The 21,727-nt window shown below is 49.0% G+C and overlaps 1 protein-coding gene across 4 annotated transcripts; it reads right to left on the bottom strand.

The window, feature by feature from the left end:
• Positions 1 to 915: 915 nt before the first annotated feature.
• RDH13 (retinol dehydrogenase 13) lies at positions 916 to 21,464 on the bottom strand. Of its 4 annotated transcripts, XM_089902105.1 has the most exons (8): positions 21,280 to 21,463; positions 19,110 to 19,835; positions 18,347 to 18,465; positions 15,190 to 15,345; positions 12,282 to 12,386; positions 10,953 to 11,165; positions 10,070 to 10,171; positions 6,317 to 8,702 (listed from the first exon to the last, which is right to left on the bottom strand). In XM_089902105.1, the coding sequence occupies exons 2-8, from the start codon at positions 19,136 to 19,138 to the stop codon at positions 8,458 to 8,460; spliced, it is 969 nt and encodes a 322-aa protein (XP_089758231.1). In that variant the 5' UTR covers positions 19,139 to 19,835; positions 21,280 to 21,463; the 3' UTR covers positions 6,317 to 8,457. The 4 variants fall into 4 exon arrangements, with proteins under 4 accessions (XP_089758232.1, XP_030617189.1, XP_089758231.1 ...); XM_089902106.1 differs by lacking the exons at positions 6,317 to 8,702; positions 19,110 to 19,835 and adding an exon at positions 916 to 1,129 and having other exon boundaries at positions 21,280 to 21,464; XM_030761329.2 differs by lacking the exons at positions 6,317 to 8,702; positions 19,110 to 19,835 and adding an exon at positions 1,034 to 6,310 and having other exon boundaries at positions 21,280 to 21,464.
• Positions 21,465 to 21,727: the final 263 nt, after the last annotated feature.

Below are 21,727 nucleotides of genomic sequence, written 5' to 3'. Positions count from 1 at the left end.
AACCGAGCGGATGAGAAAACAATCGTGATACTAGGCAGAGTAATTGTGCCCCAGAGATGTCCACACCCTCCTCCCCAGAACCTGTGAATCCGGTACCACAAAGGGGAATTATGGTTGATTTAAGGTTGCAAATAAGTAGACCACCCTGGATTAACCCAGCAGGCTGAGTGCATCACAGGGGTTTCTGAATGTAGAAGAAATAGTGTCAGAGTGATGTGATATAGGAATGACTCAACTCGTCATTGATAGATGTGAAGATGGAGGAAGGGGCCGTGAGCAGACGAGGTCAGGCCGCCTCTGGACGCTGGGAAAGGTAAGAAAACAGATTCTTTCCCAGAACCTCCAGAGGGCACGCAGCCCTGCCAACACCTTGATTTAAGCCCAGTGAGACCCATTTGGACTTCTGACCTCCAGAATCATAAGACATTAGTGTTCCAAGCCACTACGTTTGTGGTAATTTGTTACCGCAGCTGTAGGAAACTATGATGATTTTCAAATCTGGGGCTTCTGTTTAGACTGTTAGGTATAAAATAAGGTACAAGGATATATTGTACAACACGGGGAATAGAGCCAACATTTTATAATAACTGTAAATGGAGTATAATCTTTTAAAATTGTAAATCACTATACTGTACACCTGTAACATATAATACTGTGCATCAACTATACTTCAATTTTTAAAAACAATTTTTGGGAATTCCCTGGCCATCCAGTGGTTAGGACTTCGCAATTTCACTGCCAAGAGCATGGGTTCGATCCCTGGTTGGGGAACTAAGATCTCGCAAGCCGCATGCCTCGGCCAAAAATAAATAAATCAATTTTTTTTAAAGTCTGGGGTTTCTGGGGACTTCCCTAGTGGTCCAGTGATTAAGACACCGTGCTTCTAATGCAGGGGACGGGGTTCCATCCCCGGTCAGGGAACTAAGATCCCACATGCCCAGCAGCGAGGCCAAAAAAAAAAAAAAAGAGTCTGGGGTTTCTGATGTTAGACTGGGCAAGTTTCCACATCAGGAATTTCTCTGTCTCTGTCCCCAGATGCTGCCCCTGGGAACCACGATGCAGAGAACGTCGTCCGCTTCGCTCTGGCTGCAATGTCTCTGGTGATCCTGGGGGTCTTCCTGGTTGATGCCTGGTTCAGCAGAAAGGATTTCAAGAGGAAGTCAAGAGCTCGTTAGCCTCAGCCGACCATGGAGGAGCCCTCATAACTGTGACCCACACCCCAAGATTCTCCACTGCACAATGCTTCATTCGAGTGCACAGCTCTGGCCACTGCTCGTGTTCCCTTTGGGGAGACCCTGGAGCGGAAGACGTCAAGACAACGGTGGAGGTTGGCAAGGAGGAGTCATCAGCCCTTGGTTCAACCCACAACTTTTCTCCCCACGTCAGCTTCCCCGTGCTTCTCCACGCTCTCTGGCACTTGTGATCCCAGGCTCTTCCGAAATCTTCTATCCTCAGCTTTTGGGGTTCAAGACAAGTTTTCTCCTCTCTCTGACTCACCCCCCTCTGCTTTTTCTTCTTCTCAATTCCATTTCATCAGATCCACCAAATCTTCTCCGTCAACCTATACCTTCTCTTGCCACGCCATCCAACCCCGGGAATATCCTCCTAGTGTGTCACCTCTAAGGAGATGACCCCACTCCTGAATTTCCAGCCCCAAAGGGCTCCTTGGACAGACTCTCATTTTAAGCTCTTTGTTGGACACATGTTAATGATGGTTGCTCCTGGCCACATGGGGAAAATAGTGCCTATTCGTGAGGTATTGTGTTTATCTCCTGTCCCTCTCTCTACTCTCTTGCTGCAGGTGCTATGGTGTCCCCACTGGCTGGGGTCCAGGCACATAAGTCCCATCCACCCACATTTCACTATGCCCTCATTGAACACTTCTCCCATACGATGTGTTTTAAAATAACAGCAATAAAATAAAATAAAAATAACAGCAAAATAGTGTTGGTGCTTACTAACAGCTGCAAAATGTTCCTTTTCTTGGATGCGCCATTATTTGCTTAAGATGACCCGTATTGCTGGCTTTTACGTTGTTTCCAGCCTTGCTGTATTAAAGAAATGCAACTGACATGCTTTTACAAATGTAATCAACACATCATGTTTCCCACATGCATGTATATTCATAGGCTACATTTTGAGGGAGGAATTGCTGAGTCTGCATCTGTAAATTGAACAGATACCAACAAGGAGATTCTGCCCTGAGGAAGTACTTGATGGTGTGTGTAAGCGGGGGAGATAAATGGAAAAACTATCCCCAAGCCTGGTCACAGCTTTGGCTTCACTCCACGTTATGGGCTGGAGTGTGAAGGGCAAAACCCCCCAAAGATGTTATCTTTCACTGAAAATCTTAAGCTCCATTATGTATTTAGTTTAAGGCCGCTCATTAAATTCTGAAGTTTTTCTCCTGCATATACCTTTTTTTTTTAAACTGGATTCTTTTGCCTAGTGCAAGGATTTGCCCTCTTAAATACAGAAAAGGCATTCCATAAATATATTTCCAGGTGGCAATTCCACGTAGCATAATGTTTTCAAGGCTTATCTATGTTATGGCATGTGTCCGTGCTTCATTCCTTTTTTAATTTTTTTTAATTTTTTTTTTTTTTGCAGTACGCAGGCCTCTCACTGTTGTGGCCTCTCCCGTTGCGGAGCACAGGCTCCGGACGCACAGGCTCAGCGGCCATGGCTCACGGGCCCAGCCGCTCCGCGGCATGTGGGATCTTCCCGGACCGGGGCACGAACCCGTGTCCCCTGCATCGGCAGGCGGACTCTCAACCACTGCGCCACCAGGGAAGCCCTCGTTCCTTTTTTATGACTGAATAATATTCCATTGTATGGATAGACCACCATTCATCTGGTGATGGGCACTTGGGTTGCTTCCACTTTTTGGCTGTCGTGAATAATGTTTTTCCGAACTTGGGTGGAAAACAATCTGGCAGTTCCTCAAGTTGTTACCACATGACAGCAATTCTGCTCTTAGTTGTATATCAACTGAATTTTTAGATTCTCATTTTTGGAGGTGGGGGGGGGTGGCTTCTTTTGGTGGCAGTGTTTGATAATTCCTATTTGTGCCCATGTATTTCTATGTAGAGAGCTGTTGGCTTTGGGGTGATTTGCACATTTCTTGTTCAATGTATTCCTAAATATATATTTAATGCTCGTGATTGCTACTGTAAAGTTTTTAGTACAAGGATGCCCTCTGCTGTCAGGGTAGTGAAGTACAGCTTTTTACTAGATGACTAGCAAACAGGTGGAGTTTTAAGTCCTTGATTTTTTTTTTCCTTTTTTTCTTAGAAAATCCTAATTTTTCTTTCTCTCTCCTTTTTCCCTTCACCATGCAGTATACAAAAGGTACCGCTCCCCTTTAATTTCAGTTCTCTTCTCTCAAAGGAGGGTCACGTTTCCAAGACCATAGTAGTCAGTGCCCTGATGTGTCTGAATGCTTTTTTACTATTTTCACACCATTCTCTTTCTGGTGGTGGTTTTCGCACATATATATAAAATAAATAAGGTAAAATGATATATTGTACAACACAGGGAATATAGCCAATATTTTATAATAACTATAAATGGAGTATAACCTTTAAAAATTATGAATCACAGGACTTCCGTGGTGGCGCAATGGTTAAGAATCCACCTGCCAATGCAGGGGACACGGGTTAGGAGCCCTGGTCCGGGAAAATCCCACATGCCACGGAGCAACTAAGCCCGTGCGCCACAACTCCTATACTCTAGAGCCCGTGAGCCACAACTACTGAGTCCACATGCCACAACTACTGAAGCCCATGCGCCTAGAGCCCATGCTCCGCAACAAGAGAAGCCACCGCAATGAGAAGCCCAGGCACCGCAAGGAAGAGTAGCCCCCGCTCGTCGCAACTAGAGAAAGCCCGCACGCAGCAACAAAGACCCAATGCAGCCAAAAGATACATAAATTTTTTTTAAAAATTGTGAATCACTATGTTGTACGCCTGAAACTCATATAATATTGTAAATCAGCTATACTTCAATTTTAAGTCCAAAGGACTTTTACCTGAACCGTCTGAGACTAAGTTGCAGACCTGATGCCCCATCATCTAAATCCTGATGGGTTTTCCTGCAAACAAAGACGTTCTCGTATGTAACCACAGTGCAGTCACCGAAATCAGGATATTAATATAGGGCTGCACCGTCTTTAGAGGTTATGTGGGAGACACGTTCTCATGCAGTTGCCACAGTCTCCAGCTACCCAGAAAGCCCAAAACATTAAATAAAACCTTCATTATAGATGAGTGACCCTCTGCACATGGATTCTCCACAGCTGGTCTCATATTTCATCCCCCGTCTAACTCCCCCGAAATCCACTCCCAGGTATGGTCCCCAGGTTCACCTCAGCCAGACCCTGCAATGCACCCAGCATGTGAGCCGGGATTCGCCGCAGCTTATGGGGCGGACCTCGAGATGAGGAACGTCATCTTGTGAGGCACCTGCCTGAGGAAGAACCACGACCTTCCCTCAAGGGGTGCTGGTCTCCAGCAACGGGGGTGTTCTCAGGGAAACTGAGCAGCTCAAGATCTTCAGGTTCGTCCACACCAATGACCCAATCCCAGGTCTCAGGTGGGTTCCAAGAATGCTTACTGCATTTCCTTGGAAGCTCTGCCACTGTGATAACAAGACCCCTTGCCGGATTTTCAGCAGCACCTGCCCTGCAGCTTCAGGACCTCTGGATTTCGTGGCGTGTCTTCCATAGGAGATAGGCTGCCCTGAGTCAGTCACCTGTACTGTTTCCATTACGACCTGTTTCCCAGCACCTTGCCTGTCAGCTGCACTCCACCCCAATGAAGCCCAGGTGAGAACAAGCAAGGCCCCCGTGTGCTGGTGACTAGCTCCGCCTGACCCCACCCTCGGCTCGCTCACAGACCCGCAAACATATCCAGATCCGCCTCCATCCGTGGTTCTCGACCGAAGGCCAGTTTCCCTCCTCGGGGACATGTGGCAATGTCTGCAGACAGTTCTGGGGGTCTCACCCGGCCGGTGGGGGCTACTGGCATCTGGTGGATAGAGACCAGGGCTGCTGCTCGACATCCTACAGCGCACAGGACGGACCCCTGCCCCACAGCAAAGAATTATCCGGCCCCAAGTGTTAGCAGCGCTGGTGTTGGGAAACCCTGCTTGAAGTCCGTTACCTTCTGCCTTTCCCTTGGGGGGCTTTTGTGGGTTCTAAGATGAGCACATGACCTGAGCCCAATTTGACAAATAAAAGAGAAATGCTTCTCTCCCCGTCACTGGGCAAAAAACAAGAAAACAAGTGGCCCAGATTGGCTCTGACAGTCATCTCGCAACCCACCCCACAAAGAGACTGCACTAGTTTCTTCCTCTGGCTGCTGTAACAAATACCATCACCTTGGTGACTTAGAACACATAAATGTATTCTCTCACACTTCCAGAGGCCGGAAGTCCAAATTCAAAGTGGCGGGGCGGGGAACTCACCCTCCAGAAGCTCTGGGGGAGACTCTGTTCCTTGCCCTTTGCAGCTTCTGGGGGCTCCAGCCATTCCTCGATTTGAGGCTCCATCATCCCTCTCTCTGCCCTCAATCCCCTCATTGCTTCTTCCTCTGCTCTCTCTGTCTTCTAAGGACACTTGTTGGATTTAGGGTCCACCCAGATAATCTAGGGCAATCTCACCTCGAGATCCCTAATCACATCGGCAAAGAAACTTTTTCCAAATTGGCTCCCGTTCACAGGTATTGGGAGTTAGGACTTGGACATATCTTTTAGGGGGAGGCACCCCACCATTCAACCTGTTACAAACACCCAGCCTTGGAATGACGTTGCACTGGTAACTGTCAGACCGTCATCTTGCAGTAGGAATCTTGATGATGTTCCGGAACTCAAAGCCTGCCACACCCCTGGGCTTCTACTTCTGTGAAATAGCGTTCCTTCTTGCTTTTGCCTGGGGTGAAAGTCAGCTCAGCTTACATCCTTTGAGTATGTCCTGTCACCAGCAGCCCAAGGCATCCTGACAGAATTCCCAAGCCCCAGAGTGAGGTTTGAGGATTTGACCCTGACTTGCTTTCCCTTTGTGAAGAACCCACCCCCGAAGCATTGTCCTTTCACGTTGCATTCCTGGGTCTGTTTATTACTTTGCACCATCTCCTCTCTGGGCTTCTGTGGCTTTGGGTTTTGTTTTGCATTGTTTTGTTTGAGATTGGTTTCTATCATCTTTCATCAGTCTGAAGGTCGTAGCTAGGTTTGTGAATCACCTCAAAGCCTTCAGAGAAGTAGACGGGGATTAGGTTGATGTGTGAGTCACCATTTGTGCTCCTTGGGGTTTCTGTTTCAGAAAGGAAGCAGACACTGGTTGTGAAGGTTTGTGGTTAGAATTAGCCCTGAGGTGTGTTGCTCACATCTACATAATAGACAAATCTCCCTGTGATTAGCTGCTCTCCTGGGCACTTAGGCCTCTAACGCTGCCCCCAAAAAGAAAGTGGGTTCTAGAATCAGACTTTGAATTCCTCTTCTTGCTAACACACCCCCAAGTTTTTTTCTTCTTTTTTAGCGGGTAGGGAGTTTGTGATTTTAAAAATCTGTTCTCAGTTGATTTGCTTGCAAGCCACACTAGTGAAGCTGACTCCTTTTTTTTTTTTTTTAATTAAAAAAAATTTTTTTTGGCCTCACCATGTGGCATGTGGGATCTTAGTTCCCTGACCAGGGATCGAACCCATGCCCCCTGCAGTGGAAGCGCAGAGTCCTAACCCCTGGACTGCCAGGGAAGTCCCTGAAGCTTATTCCTCTTTATTTGAGCAGAAGGGAACGCATGGGAAGTACACTGGGGGTGCTAAGGAAGCAGATTTTGAAAAGGACAGAGTGGTAGGCAGAAAAGTGGGTCCTCCCAAATGTGTCCACATCCTATTCCCCAGAACCCTGTTACTTTACAAGGCAAAGGGGGGATTGAGGTGGATGATGGGATTAAAGTTTCTCATCAGCTGACTTTAAAGGAGGAAGATGATCCTGGATTATCTGGATGGGCCAAGTGATATCACAGGAGTCCTTAAAAACAGGAGATGGAGGCAGAAGCGGGAGAAACAGAGAGATGGCAGCGTGAGAAGGACCTGGCCTGCCATTGTCTGCTCTGCAGATGAAGGGGCCACAGGCCAAGAAGTGCAGGCGCCTCTAGAAGCTGGAAAAACGTAAGGAAACAGGTTCTCCCTGGGAGCCTCCAGAAGGAACCATACCTGTTCACTCTTTTTTTTTTTTACTTTTATTTGAGTACAGTTGATTTACAATGTTGTGTTGGTTTCAGGTGTAGAGCAAAGTGATTCAATTATACATACACACGTGTTCATTCTTTTTCAGCTTTTCTCATCTAGGTTATCACAGAATACTGAGTAGAGTCCCCTGTGCCATACAGCAGGGCCTGGTTGGTTAGCTGTCTTATATAGTAGTGTGTGTATGTCAATCCCAACCTCCTGATTTATCCCTCCCCATCACACACACGTTTCCCCTTTGGTAACCGTAAGTCTGTTTTCTGATATCTGTAAGTCTGTTTCTGTTCTGTAAATAAGTTCGTTTGTATCATTTTTTAATTAGATTCCACATATGATGATATCATACGGTATCTGTCTTTCTCTCAGAACTGTTCACTCCTTGCTTTCAGCCCAGAGAGGCCCACTTCGGGTCCCTCCAAGGGCCGCCCACAGCATGGCAGTTGGCGAGTAGGGATGGGAGGGAAGGTCGTGATCCCAGGCATCCTGTTTCCTCAGTGGTTCCTCCCCACCATGCTGTCCCCAGCGTGACGCGGAGATAACAAGGCCAGATCTGAGTCGGTCTGTTCCTGGAGGGCATCCCCAGCACCTTGCCAGGGTCTGGCACACAGAAGGTCCTCAGTAAACACCCAACGGCAAGGAATATGCAGCTGCCATTCTCCAAGCCAAGCGATAACTCACGGCCATCCAATGAGGTAGTCAGATTATCCTGCACAGTTTACAGCTGGAGAAACCAAGGCTCAGAGAGGAGACTGGAGGTGTGCAAGGTCCAACGGGGGACCATGAACTCAAGCATCAGCCAGACAACTTGCCCATGGCCATCCAGTCCCCGACATGGCCCACACCAGAGGGAGCTGATGCCGCACCCCAAAATTCCTGGTTTGGATTCCCAAGGGAGGCATCTGATGGGCCAGCTCACCTGTTGGCAGCAGGGCACACTGTACCAGCCAGCCCCTGGGTCAAGAGCTCACCTGCTCTCCAATCCACTGTGGCCAGAAAAGGGGCAATACTGCCACCTAGAGGACGCTGCAAGCATGGCAGCCAGCATTCTTTGGCCAAGACTGCTACCTGGAGGGTGCAGTGGCCATGGCAGCCAGCATTCCTTGGCCAATACTGCCACCTAGAGGGTGCTTCGGGCATGGCAGCCAGCTTTGGTTGGTTGCTGTTCCATCTTGGTGACTGCCTCCCTGGTGGCTTTCATACCTGCTCCAAGAAGTCATTTGGGGAGGCGCTGTCCCCTCTCAGAGGATCCATAGGACATCTCCAAGCCCACGAGGCGGGCACTTTCAGCCCAAAGCCTCTGGGCTACCTCCTCATCCTCAGCTTCCGGGGCCGGAGCCTTCTCTTTGAGTCCCTCAAAGTACTTTCCAGAAACGCCCTCCAACTCCTCCGCCACAGCGAGGTAGGTGCTGGGCTGGGCCGCCAGCTGGGGGCTCTTGACCAGCAGCCAGAAGATGGGCCCTGCATCGGCCCACAGAGAGTTCAGTCCACACATTCAGAGAGGAAGATACAGAAAGCCCAGCACCACCCCAGGTGGCTCAGGGCCCACGAAGGCCAGAAGTTTCCCTGGAGTCCCACAGAGCTCTCCTCCAGGCCTTTACCCCTCTGTTTCCCAACACCAGGAGCTCCCTTCCCTGGCACTGCCCAGACAAATAATTCCAGATGCAGGGACCAGCTTGAAAGCTGCCTCCTCCAGGAAGCCCCCCTGGCTTTTCCCAGGCAAACAGAAGGTCCCCCTCCTCTATGTCAGCCCCAAGTCCTCATCCCACCCGATCTTTCTTTAAAGTAGCTTCTGTGTATTGAGTGTCTCCAGTGCCAGCTTCAGCTTAAGGTCTCTGATACCTAGCCCCCACCAACTAAATGTTTTTCAGGATTATAAACACTAGTTATAAAGCTCTAATTATTTATTCGGCCAGGAATTGTGCTGGCTCTTTTAGGGAGGTCTCATCTAATCCTCCCCACTGAGGCAGGTACTATTATGACCCTCATTTTGCAGATAAGGAAAGAGAGGTTCGGAGAGAAGTCACTTTGCTGGGTGGCCCAGCTAGTTTGGGATGAAACTGGAGTTAGCCCAAGCATGGCCGGACTCCAGGAAGTCAGCTCCATGACCTCCACCTCTGAAACAGTCTCATCAAACAGGCTCTGGCCTGTTTCCCGGGGCTATTCTCAGGCTGGCAGGCTGGGTAGACATATGAAAGTGACTCAGTACCAGGGAAGATACAGGGCAGGGGGCAGAGCAAAGCCCCTGAGATAGTCTCTGAGTGTGATGTTAATTTTATGTGTGAACTTGACAGGGCTAAGGGATGTCCAGAAAGCAGGTAACATTATTTCTGGGGTATCTGTGAGGGTGTGAAGAGATTAGCATTTGAATCAACAGACTATGTAAAATCCACCCTCACCAATGTGGGTGGGCACCATGCAATTAGTTGGGGGTGAAAACAGAACAAAAAGGTGGAGAAAGGACGAATTCTCTCTCTCTCCTTGAGCAGGGACATCCATTTCCTCCTGGCCTCAGACACTGGCGCTCCTGGCCTTCGACTTGGACTGGGACTTACACCATCGGTTCCCCTGGTCCTCAGGCCTTTGGGTTTGGACTGCAACTACACCGTCAGCCTTCCTGGGCCTCTGGCATACAGATCAGATCCTGGGACTTCTCAGGCCCCACAGATGCATGAGCCAATCCCCCCAATAAATCTCTCTAAATATCTATGTACATCCTATTGGTTCTGTTTCTCAGGAAGACCCTAATACACTGAGGGAGGGTCCTGAGCCCCAAGCTAGGAGGACAGGGGTTCAGTTAAGGGACCCCAAACTGGGACGGGACTTACCGAGCGTGAAGCTGGAGAAGGTGGAGCTATGCATGCCCGTGTGTCTGCCCAGCTCTGTCCTGGCCACGCCGGGGTGCAAGGCATTGACAGTCACACCCGTGCCTGGGGAGAGAAGGAAAAAGTGAGGCAGGCAGACGTCAGGTTCACCCCTCACCAGGAAGGCTGATACCAACCATCCTAGGGGGCTCCCCCTGAATCCATGTCACCCTCTTGCTCTGAAACCTCCACATCCCCAGTTTCACTTGCAAGGCAGCTCTGTCTCATGGCTGCCCAGGGCAGAGCCTCTGAACCTGAGTGTGTAAAAATCACTTGGAGGGCTTGAGAAGCCCAGACCGCCGGGATCCACCCCACAGAGTCTGAAGCAGTGGGTCAGGGTGGGGTCTGAGATGCTGCAATTACGACAAACACCCAGGTGAGCTGACACTGCTGGTCCACTGACTCTTTGAGAAGCAAAGGCAAAGGGCAGACTTTTCAACTGCAGCACTATGGACACTGAGGTCAGATGATTCTTTATTCTGTGCCTTGTAGGAAGCTGAGCAGCATCCCTGGCCTCTGCTGACTAGATGCCAGGAACATCACCCAACCTGCCCCTGCTCCGCAAACTGACAGCTAAAAATGTCTCCAGGTATTGCCAAAGCTTCACTGGTCTAGATCACCAAAGGCTCAGGTGCCTGTCCGGGATAAGCAGAGAAGACTGCTGTGATTGATTAGTGATGTCTGCTTCAGGCACCAGCAGGGAGCGTGGTGGTGAGTGTGTCATATGTTTGCCTACTCGGTCCTGGAGCCAATGCTTGACCTCCCGTCCACCCAGAGTCACAGCAGGACTGTTTCAGGCTCAGAGCTAAAGGAAAGGGGAGACCAGCGAGGCTCGCCACACACACACCTTGCAGCCGCCGGCTCAGCTCCTTGGTGAAGAGGACAACGGCCAGCTTGCTCTGGCAGTAGGCTGCCTTAGTGTCATACTTCCTCTTCTCCCAGTTCAAGTCCTCGAAGTCTATGTGCCCAGCAACGTGGGCCAAGGACGAGAGGTTGATGATGCGCGAAGGAGCAGAGGCTTTCAGCTTGTCCAGCAGCAAGTTCGTCAAAAGGAAGTGACCTGGATGATGGAAAATGAAAAGATAACTTTCACTGAGTTCTTGTCCCGTGCACAGGACCATACTGAGAACATCACCTTATTTCATCCTCCCATAACCCATTTTTCTCAACAGGGTCCAACTTTGCGCCCCCCACCAGCAGGCATTTGGCACCACCTAGAGACAATTTTGATCATCACAATTGTGGACAGTAGAGGGAGTGCTACTGCCACCTAGTGGGTGGAGGCCAGGGATGCTGCTAAAAATCCTACAATGTGGGAGTTCCCTGGTGGCCTAATGGTTAGGATTCTGGGTTTTCACTGCTGCAGCCAGGGTTCAATCTCTGGTCAGTGAACTGAGATCCCACAAGCCGTGTGGCATGTCAAAAAAAAAAAAAAACCTACAATGTACAAGACATTCCTGATAACAAATTGTCACAAAGCCCTGTGATAACCCTCTATGAGGTCAGCTAGAGAAGAGATGCCTTCTGTCTCCCAAAATCCTTTCTCCATTTCTTCTTCAGTGATAGAATTTTGGGTTATGCATGAGACTGCCCAGTGAAAAACTACATTTCCCAGACTCCCTTGCAGCTCCATCAGGTCACATGACTGAGTTCCAGCCCAAAGGGGGTGAAGGGTAGTCACATGTGTTATGGGTGAATTGTGTCACCCTCCCCAACCCCCCTAAAAAAATATGCCCTACCCTCCAGTGCCTCAGCATGTGACCTTATTTGGAGAGAGGGTCTTTAGAGAGGTGATCAAGGTAAAATGAGGCCATTAGGGTGAGGTCATTAGGGTGGGCCTTAGTCCTATATGATTGGTGTCCACCCAACGTCCATCACCCTTACTAACAGACTGCAGATGCATTCAGGGTGACAAAAGATAAACTGACACAGTGAGAGAAGGACAGACAGAGACTGGGGGACAGACAGACAAAGGGACGAATGGCCAAGAGGCTGATGGAAGGTCCGAAGGACTGAGGGTCCAGCGATGAACAGGCGATTCCCTGAGCTGCCAGGTGACCCTGCTCATGGCCGCCTGGCCACATGGAGAGAGGAAGACCCCTCCCGGAGCCTGTGTCTGGCCCACGGGGGCTCCTGCTCACGTCCCAGGCTGATGCCACACAGCCTGCAGCCTCACCCAGGTAGTTAACGCCAAGCTGCATCTCAAAGCCATCCTCGGTGGTCCAGTGGGGGCACCGCATCACAGCTGCATTATTGATCAGGATGTGCACTCGCTCCTCCTCTAGAAGACAGGGGTGAGGACAAATGTGTGACTCAGTTTCCCCTTCTGTAATAGGGGTTATAATACAACCTGCTGGGTAGAACAGCTTCGTTATTATCTATTCGACAAGTATTTTCTGCAACCTAAGTGTCCATCAACAGAGGAATGAATAAAGAAGATGTGGTACCTATATACAATGGAATATTACTCAGCCATAAAAAAGAATGAAATAATGCCATTTGCAGCTACGTGGATGGACCTAGAGGATTATCATACAAAGTGAAGTCAGTCAGAAAGAAAAAGACAAATACCATATGATATCACATGTGGAATCTAAAAAAATGATACGAATGACCTTATTTACAAAGCAGAAATAGACTCACAGGCATAGAAAACAAACTTACGGTTACCAAAGGAGAAGCGGGGGAGGGATAAATTAGGAGCTGGGGATTAAAATATACACATCACTATATATAAAATAGATAACCAACAAGGACCTACCTACTGTATAGCACAGGGAACTATATTCAATATCTTGTACTAACCTATAATGGAGAAGAATCTAAAAAAGAATTTGTGTGTGTGTGTGTGAGCGTGTGTGTATATAACTGGAGCACTTTGCTGTACACCTGAAACTACAAAAACACTGTAAATCAACTATATTTCAATAAAAATTTAAAAAATACACACATAGGAATACCCCGGCAGTCCAGGGGTTAGGACTCCATGCTTCTACTGCAGGGGGCACAGGTTCCATCCCTGGTCAGGGAACTAAGATCCCACATGCCACGCAGTGGCCAAAAAAAAGACCAAAAAACCCCCAAAAAACACAAGCTAGCCACAAGAAAAGAAGGGAAAAGTTCTGCCTGTAATGATCTCCAAGATAGAACTGGGGAGAAAAAGCAAGGGGCAGCACCAGGTATGTAACAGGCTCCGCTTTGTACAAAAAAGCCAAGGGGAAGTGTATCCCCGTTTGCTTTATAAATGCATAAATGGTCCCCAGAAGGACACACAAGAGGTAGAGCACTGAACACATCTGAGGACGGCATGCTGGGAGCTAATGGCAGGCGTGGCGGGAAGATGTTTTGCTGTATCCCCATTTGCACTTTCTGAACGTTTAACCCTCCAAATGTTATTCCTGTTTGAAAAAAAATAAATTCTTAAGTGGTTCTGAGACCACGTGGTGGGGAGCAAAAAGAGTGAGTCAGGCATCAACGTGACGGAAGTGCAGAGAAATGCCAGCCTGATCCCTGGATTTGCAAAAAGAAACACCCAGGAAAGAATGTGGGAGCTCCAGACTCTCTGCACTAACCCTTAGTTACCTATTGTCACAGCCATGTCCCCCAGCAGCCCGGGCGCTCCTCAGAAGCAGAGCCTGAATCTGACTCACGTCTGTGTCACCTGCGTCACCCAAGAGTCAGAGAGCCTCCGGAAATGTTGGCTGAACCAGTGTTTGTGCCCTTCTCCACCTAACTCTTCCTCCCTCCTTGGCCTCTGCTTCTTGTAGGATCCAAGCACACAGAGGACTTAGTTTTCCTAGACAGCAGTCAGTTAACTTCTTCTGTAAAGGACCAGGTAGTAAATATTTCTGGCTTTGCAGGCAATATGGTCTGTCTCTACTAAACTCTGCCCTCCCAGGACTAAAGCAGCCACAGATAATACATAAATCAATGGGCATGGCTGCATGCTAATAAAACTTTATGGAAACTAAAATCTGAATTCTGGGAACTCCCTGGCGGTCCACTGGTTAGGGCTCTGCGCTTTCACTGCCAAGGGCACCGGTTCCATCCCTGGTCCAGGAACTAAGATCCCACAAGCCAGGGATTCCCTGGTGGCGCAGTGGTTAAGAATCCGCCTACCAATGCAGGGGATGCAGGTTCGAGCCCTCGTCCGGGAAGATCCCACATGCTGCAGAGCAACTAAGCCTGTGCGTTACAGCTACTGAGCCTGTGCTCTAGAGCCTACGCTCTAAAGCCCACGAGCCACAACTACTGAGCCCACACGCCACAACTACTGAAGCCCGTGTGCCTAGAGCCCGTGCTCCACAACAAGAGAAGCCACTGCAATGAGAAGCCTGCACACCGCAACAAAGAGTAGCCCCCGCTCACCACAACTAGAGAAAGCCTGCGCGCAGCAACGAAGACCCAACACAGCCAAAAAAAATAATAATAATAAATAAATAAATTTATTAAAAAAAAAGAAATCCCAGGACTTCCCTGGTGGTGCAGTGGTTGGGAATCCACCTGCCAATGCAGGGGACACAAGTTCAATCCCTGGTCCGGGAAGATTCCACATACCGCGGAGCAACTAAGCCCATGCACCACAACTACTGAGCCTGCACTCTAGAGCCCGCGAGCCACAACTACTGAGCCCGCACGCCTAGAGCCCGTGTTCCACAACAAGAGAAGCCACCACAATGAGAAGCCAGAGCACCGCAACGAAGAGTAGCCCCCGATTGCCACACTAGAGAAAGCCTACGTGCAGCAACGAAAACCCAATGCAGCAAAAAATAAATAAATAAATTTATTTTAAAAAATCCCACAAGCCATGTGGCACAGCCAAAATAAAATAAAATCTGAATTCCATATAATGGTCACATGTCATGAAATGTTATTCTCTTAATTTTCTTTCCCCCATGTAAAAATGAAAAATATGTAAACGTGAAAATGTCAGAAGAGGAAAAAAAAGTAAAATCTTTACCCAAAGGCTGAACGAAAACAGGTGGCGACCAATACCTGGCTCTAGGGCCTGCCTGGTATAACTCCCTCCTCACAGCCTGGCCGCCCAAGTCCTCACCCCACAAGGCCAGCGTCATTCCTCTTACCTTCAATGATCTTCGCTGCAAACTCTCGGATGGACTTAAGAGAGGCCAAGTCCAGGTGCCGGGCGTTGACGTGGTGATTAAGGGTCTCCCCTCGAATCTCCTTGGCTGCTGCCTCACATTTCTCCAAGTCTCGACATGCCAGAATGATGGCGCCTCCTGGAAGAGCCAGACCAAAAAAAACCTTTTAATGGAATTTTAAAAAAATGTCCACTCCTGAAGCAACCTAAATGTCCGTCAGCAGAGGAATGGATAGAGAAGATGTGGTACGTATATACAATGGAATACTACTCGGCCATAAAAAGGAACGAAATAATGCCACCTGCAGCAACATGGATGGACCTAGAGATTGTCATACTGAGGGAAGTAAGTCAGACGGAGAAAGACAAGTATCAGATGATATCACTTATATGTGGAATCTAAAAAAAAAGGGCACAAATGAAGTAATGTACAAAACAGAAGTAGAGTCACGTATGTAGAAAACAAACTTATGGTTACCAGGGGATGGGGGGGATAAATTGGGAGATTGGGATTGATATATACACACTATTATGCATAAAATACGTAACTAATAAGAACCTGCTGTATAGCACAGGGCGCTCTACTCAATACTCTGTAATGACCTATATGGGAAAAGAATCTAAAAAAAAAAAAGAGTGGATATATGTATATGTATAACTGATTCACTCTGCTGTACACCTGAAACAGCATTGTAAATCAACTATACTCCCATAAAAATTTTTTAAAAATTAAAAAAAAAAGATCCACTCCTAAGTATAGATACCCAAGATAAATGGAAACATAAGTCCACACAAAAATGTGTACTCACATGTGTACAGCAGCACTGTGCAGAACAGCCAGAGGTGGAAACAACCCAAATGTCCATCAAGGGATAAATGAATATTGGTGGGAGGGATAAATTGGGAGCTTGGGACTGACATGTACACACTACTATACATAAAATAAATAACCAACAAGGACCTACTGTACCGCACAGGGAACTCTGCTCAATATTCTGTAACAACCTAAATGAGAACAGGACTTGAAAAAGAACAGATACATGTATATGTATAACTGAATTACTTTGCTGTACACCTGAAGCTAACACAACATTGTAAATCAACTATAGTCCAATATAAAATTTTTTTAAAAAATTTTTAAGGGATGAATGAATAAGTGACATGTGGTTTGTCCATCAGTGGAATATTAGCCATGAAAAGGAAGGAAATTCCAACCTATCTACACCATGGATGAACCTCACAAACGTGATGCTCAGTGAAAGCCAGACACAAAAGGACACAGAGTGCATGATTCATTTATCTGAAACGTCCAGAAGAGGCAAATCCACAGAAGGAAGATTAGTGGTTTCCTAGCTTTGGCGGGGAAGGGAAATTAGGGGATGATGGCTTAGAGGAGCCACGTTTCGTTTTGGGGTGATGAAAAATGTTCTAAAATGGAGACCAGTGACGGTTGTACAATTCTGTGAATATACTAAAAATCATGGACGTGTACACTTTAAATGTGTGAATTAAATCTTAATACAGCCTTTAAAAAGAAAACTTTGGGGGGACTTCCCTGGCAGTCCAGCGGGTTAAGCCTCCGTGCTTCCACTGTAGGGGGCACAGGTTCCATCCCTGGTCGGGGAACTAAGTTCCCACATGCCGGGGCAGCACAGCCAAAATTTAAAAAAAAAAGGAAAAAATTTAATTTTTTTAAACTTTTATTTTCAAATTAGAAAAGTGAGAAGAAACAGGGATGGAGAGGAGGACGGGCAGCAAGGATGCCAAATCGCGTGGGTCTACAGGGCTCATCCTCCACAGCTGGGCCAGCTGCCTCCTACACATCTGGCCCCCCCAACACACAGTCCAGAATGGACTCATCAAGTCCTGGATCTGTCTGTCCTCCCAGTGGCAGCCTGGCTCTCAAGGGACCACAGTGGGTATGTTGGCCCAATTTCCCTTCTCACTTTTCTTTTTCTTTAAATAAATTAGCTGTCTTATTTTTTGTTTTCATTTTTTTAATTTCCTTTTTTTTAATTTGTCTATTTATTTATGTTTGGCTGCGTTGGGTCTTTGTTGCTGCGCATGAGCTTTTTCTAATTGCGGCAAGCAGGGGCTACTCTCTGTTGCGGTGCGTGGGCTTCTCATTGCGGTGGCCTCTCTTGTTGCGGAGCACGGGCACTAGGGGCGTGGGCTTCACCAGTTGTGGTGCGCAGGCTCAGTAGTTGTGGCGCATGGGCTTAGTAGTTGTGGCGCATGGGCTTAGTGGCTCCGCGGCACATGGGATCTTCCCGGACGAGGACTCGAACCCACGTCCCCTGCGTTGGCAGGCGAATTCTTAACCACTGCGTCACCAGGGAAGTCCCTCCCTTCTCGCTTTTTCCTGAAAGGAGCGCCTGTCCCTCCCTTGGGGAAACCCCATGTGGTGTGGGGGGGCAGGGGGGCTGCCCTCATGGCCCCCCACCACTCTCACCTCAGGGGTGAACAGGCAGCTCAGGCCTGGTCAGTCCATCAGGGACCCATTCACTGGTCACCTCGACTCGACCAGCCCAAGGAGAGTTTCCAGTCACCCCAGCCCTCACGCGTGCCCTGCCCTGGCCTCCCCGTCCCAGCCAAGGCAGCTTTGGTCTTCCAGCTGTTCAAACAAAACCTTAACTCCTCCCTTTCTCGTACCTGAACCCACAGGAAACCCCACTGATTCCAAGTTCAAAAGACATCTGCGTGTGCTGAGGAGGGCACTTCTCCATAAGCCCAGTCTGACCATGAGAAAAACGTCAAACAGACCCAAATCGAAGGGTGTTCTTTCTACAAAACGCCTGACCAGTAAGCTTGGGAGAGCCTGACCCCCAACCTCTGACCTAGGCCCCGACCCAGCCATTAGGACTGAGTCCAACTACAGTAGGAAAGAGCACAGCCGATGCAAAGAGAAAAACCCAAACCAATAACTGCTGGGCGCCCACGGCCTCCTCTGAGACCCTGAACCTGCCCTTCCCTCTTCCAGAGACACAAGGCTTTCGGGCTTAAGCCGGCCTGAGTTTGTTTCTGCCACTTGCAACCAAAAGAATCAGATGCCTTAACATTCCCTGGGAAATCAAACCATCCACCGCCAGATCTCACGCCCGAGCCCCAGGCAGAGAAGCAGGTGCCCACTGGGACTTCACCTCTTCTGGCCAGCTCCAAGGCCGTCTGTTTCCCGATGCCCGTGTTGGCGCCGGTCACAATGACGGTCTTCCCGGGAATGGTGGTCTTGCTGGGACAAGCCCCGCCGGCGACAAAGTCCCTGGAGATAAAAAACGGCAGGTCAGTTCGGTCTGTCTGTCCTCTCTCACCACAGGTGTCCCTGACTGTTGTGATCTCAGGGAAATGACCTCTCTGAGCTTGTGTTCCCCCAACGGAAAGATGGAAGCGACATCGCATAACTCCATGGGACCGGTGTCGTGGTACAGGTAAAGGACTCAGCATGGTCTGGTGCGGGGAGCGTGCACAGCGAGACAATCGTCATTTTAGAAAGACCCCCTGTATTCGCTTCCTGTGGCTGCTCTAACAGATCACCACAAGCTCAGTGGGTTAAAACCATGCAACGGGGCTTCCCTGGTGGCGCAGTGGTTGAGAGTCCGCCTGCCGATGCAGGGGACATGGGTTCGTGTCCCGGTCCGGGAAGATCCCACATGCCGCGGAGCGGCTGGGCCTGTGAGCCATGGCCGCTGAGCCTGCACATCCGGGAGCCTGTGCTCCGCAACGGGAGAGGCCACAGCAGTGAGAGGCCCGCGTACCGCAAAAAAAACCCAAAAAAACCATGCAACGGTATTTCCTACAGTCTGCAGGTCAGAGTCCGAAATGGGTCTCACTGGGCTAAAATCGAGGTGTCGGCAGAGCTGTGTGCCTTCTGGAGGCTCCAGGGAGAACTGAGAATCGTCCCCATACCTTTTCCAGTTTCTAGGGGCCGCCTGCATCCCTTGGCTCGTGGCCCCTTCCTTCACCTTCAAAGTCAGCGGCACAGCATCTTCAAGCCCCTGACTCTGATGCTTCTGCCTCCCTCTTATAAGGACCGTTGTGACGATGTTGGGCCACCTGGATAACCCAGATCATCTCCCATCTCAAGGCCCTTAACACAGTGACATCTGAAAAGTCCCTTTTGACAAGTTCTGGGAATTAGGACATGCACATCGTTGGGGGCCCTTATTCTGCTACTATGCCCACATTCCAGAGGCTAAATACTGGAAACAACCAAATGTCACCAACAGGGAACTGGCCAAATAAACAATATTATCTCCACACAAAAGAAAGGCAACGTACAACACGGTAGCCACCAGCCACCAGAGGCTATTATTTTTCTTTTTTTTTAATTAATTAATTTATTTTTTATATTTATTTTTGGCTGCATTGGGTCTTCGTTGCTGCGCAAGGGCTTTCTCTAGTTGCGGTGAGCCGGGGCTACTCTTTGTTGCGGTGCGCGGGCTTCTCATTGCAGTGGCTTCTTTTGTTGCAGAGCATAGGCTCTAGGCACCCGGGCTTCAGTAGTTGTGGCACACAGGCTCAGTAGTTGTGGCTTGTGGGCTCTGGAGCACAGGCTCAGTAGTTGTGGTGCACGGGCTTAGTGGCTCCGCGGCATGTGGGATCTTCCCGGACCAGGGCTCGAAGCCGTGTCTCCTGCATTGGCAGGCGGATTCTTAACCACTGCGCCACCAGGAAAGTCCCCTGAGGCTAATTTTTTAATTTAATTAAAAATAAAGAGTCTAAACTAACACAACATAGTAAAGCAACCATACTCCAATAAAACTGTTTTTAAAAATAAAAAGTAAAAAAAAAAAAAAAAAACAATAGTCATACTTTCCCCCCTAGGGCATTCAGTTTTCTTTTATTCTTCCCATGCTGGCCCTTTTTTATTTTTAAGCTTTTTCAGAACTGAAAGGCATCAGCATGAATAAAAATAACAGCAGCCGAGGGACTTCTCCAGTGGCGCAGTGGTTAAGAATCTGCCTGCCAATGCAGGGGACGTGGGTTCAAGCCCTGGTCGGGGAAGATCCCACATGCCGCGGAGCAACTATGCCCGTGCGCCACAGCTACTGAGCCTGTGTTCTAGAGCCCGCGAGCCACAACTACTGAGCCCGCGTGCCACAACTACTGAAGCCTGCACGCCTAGAGCCCGTACTCCACAACAAGAGAAACCACCGCAATGAGAAGCCCGCGCACCGCAACAAAGAGTAGCCCCCTCTCGCCGCAACTAGAGAAAGCGCACGCGCAGCAACGAAGACCCAAGCAGCCAAAAATAAATAAATAAAAAGTAGTCGCACGGTATGGCTCATAATGGACAGGGCAAATGTAAAACATTTCGATGATCACAGGAAGTTCTACTGACCGATGCTCCTATAGAATATTTGGTAGCTGTTTTTTGGTTTGGGGGGGATTTTTATATTGAAGTATAGTTGATATACAATATTATATAAGGTACAGGTGTACAATATAGTGATTTACAATTTTTAAAGGTTATATTCCATTTATAACCTATTCCATTTATAACATAAAATATTTGCTATATTCCACGGGTTGTGCAATATATCCTTGTAGCTTATTTTATATCTAATAGTTTTTACTTCTTAGTCCCGTTTTGTCTTGTTTTTATTAAACGAATTAGCCTAGGAAAGAGAAGAAAGAACTACAGTATGTCTATATACCACGCAATACGATCTTTTCACTTACTGACTTGGACAATTCTAATTTGTTTCTCTAATTTCGGACAACGGGAGCTTAGGTGGTACACACTTTCCTTGCATCTGGGCCACGACCTGACATATGGGAAGTGCTCAATAAGCGTCCGCTGAATTAAAGAATTAATCCATTAAAAGTCCAGAAGCAACTAGACCAAAATGTTTACCAGGGCCCGGATCCGCTCCTTTCTCTGGGTGACCTTGGGCCATGACCTGCCCTCTCGGGGACCAGGCTTGCCCCCGCATTCTCTGGGAGCACTGCTGGACGGGTGAGCTGGAGGACTCCTGGGTGGGCCAAGGGTTGGCAATCTCCACTCGGCTTTCCCTCCCTCGTCCTTGCCCACCGGCCAGCCGTTACCGCGCCTGCGGGACCCGCACGTACTTACTTGAGCAGCACGGCGCCACCCACCGCTGTGCCCAGCACGGACAGCGGCAGAATGTAGCGATTCATCACGGGCCGGAGCTGGTGGGGGGAGGGGGGGGTCCCACTGCAGCCGCCCGCAGACGCGCGCCCGGGGTCAGTCCTAGGAACGCGCTGCCTGGGATTCACGTGGGGAAGTGCAGGCCGGGCTGGAACCCTCGGCTTCCGGAAACGGGCGGGGCGGAACTTCCGGGGGAGGGACCTATAGGGAGGGGCCGTGAGCGCAGCTGCAGCTGGGCATGGTAGTTTCCGGAGCCGGGGGCGAGGCCGTGGTCTCGGGGGCGGGGCCTACACGCAGTTCCAATAATGTCACACTCGCACAGCTGCTGAAGGGACCCCACGATCCCAATCCAGCGGCTGCTGCTTCCGGACTTCGGTCCTCTGTGTCTTTCAAATGTACCAGCATGTTTCCT

Source organism: Delphinapterus leucas, chromosome 20 (assembly GCF_059928025.1).
Source record: "Delphinapterus leucas isolate spDelLeu-1000000601 "Yukka" chromosome 20, BTC_Dleu_Yukka2, whole genome shotgun sequence".
NCBI lineage: Eukaryota > Metazoa > Chordata > Mammalia > Artiodactyla > Monodontidae > Delphinapterus > Delphinapterus leucas.
Note: the sequence above shows the minus strand (reverse complement) of the source record. Positions and strands in the feature narration are given on the sequence as shown.

Bases quoted from the DNA above. Each gene is read 5' to 3' on its own strand.
- RDH13 (XM_022585999.3), bottom strand. From the start codon at position 21,344: ATGAATCGCTACATTCTGCCGCTGTCCGTGCTGGGCACAGCGGTGGGT. The intron at 18,466-21,279 runs GTAAGTACGTGC...TTTTATCTCCAG, and splicing joins GGTGGCGCCGTGCTGCTCAA to GGACTTTGTCGCCGGCGGGG. The intron at 10,172-10,952 runs GTGTGTGTGTGG...TTCTCTCCCCAG, and splicing joins GCTGAGCCGGCGGCTGCAAG to GCACGGGTGTGACTGTCAAT.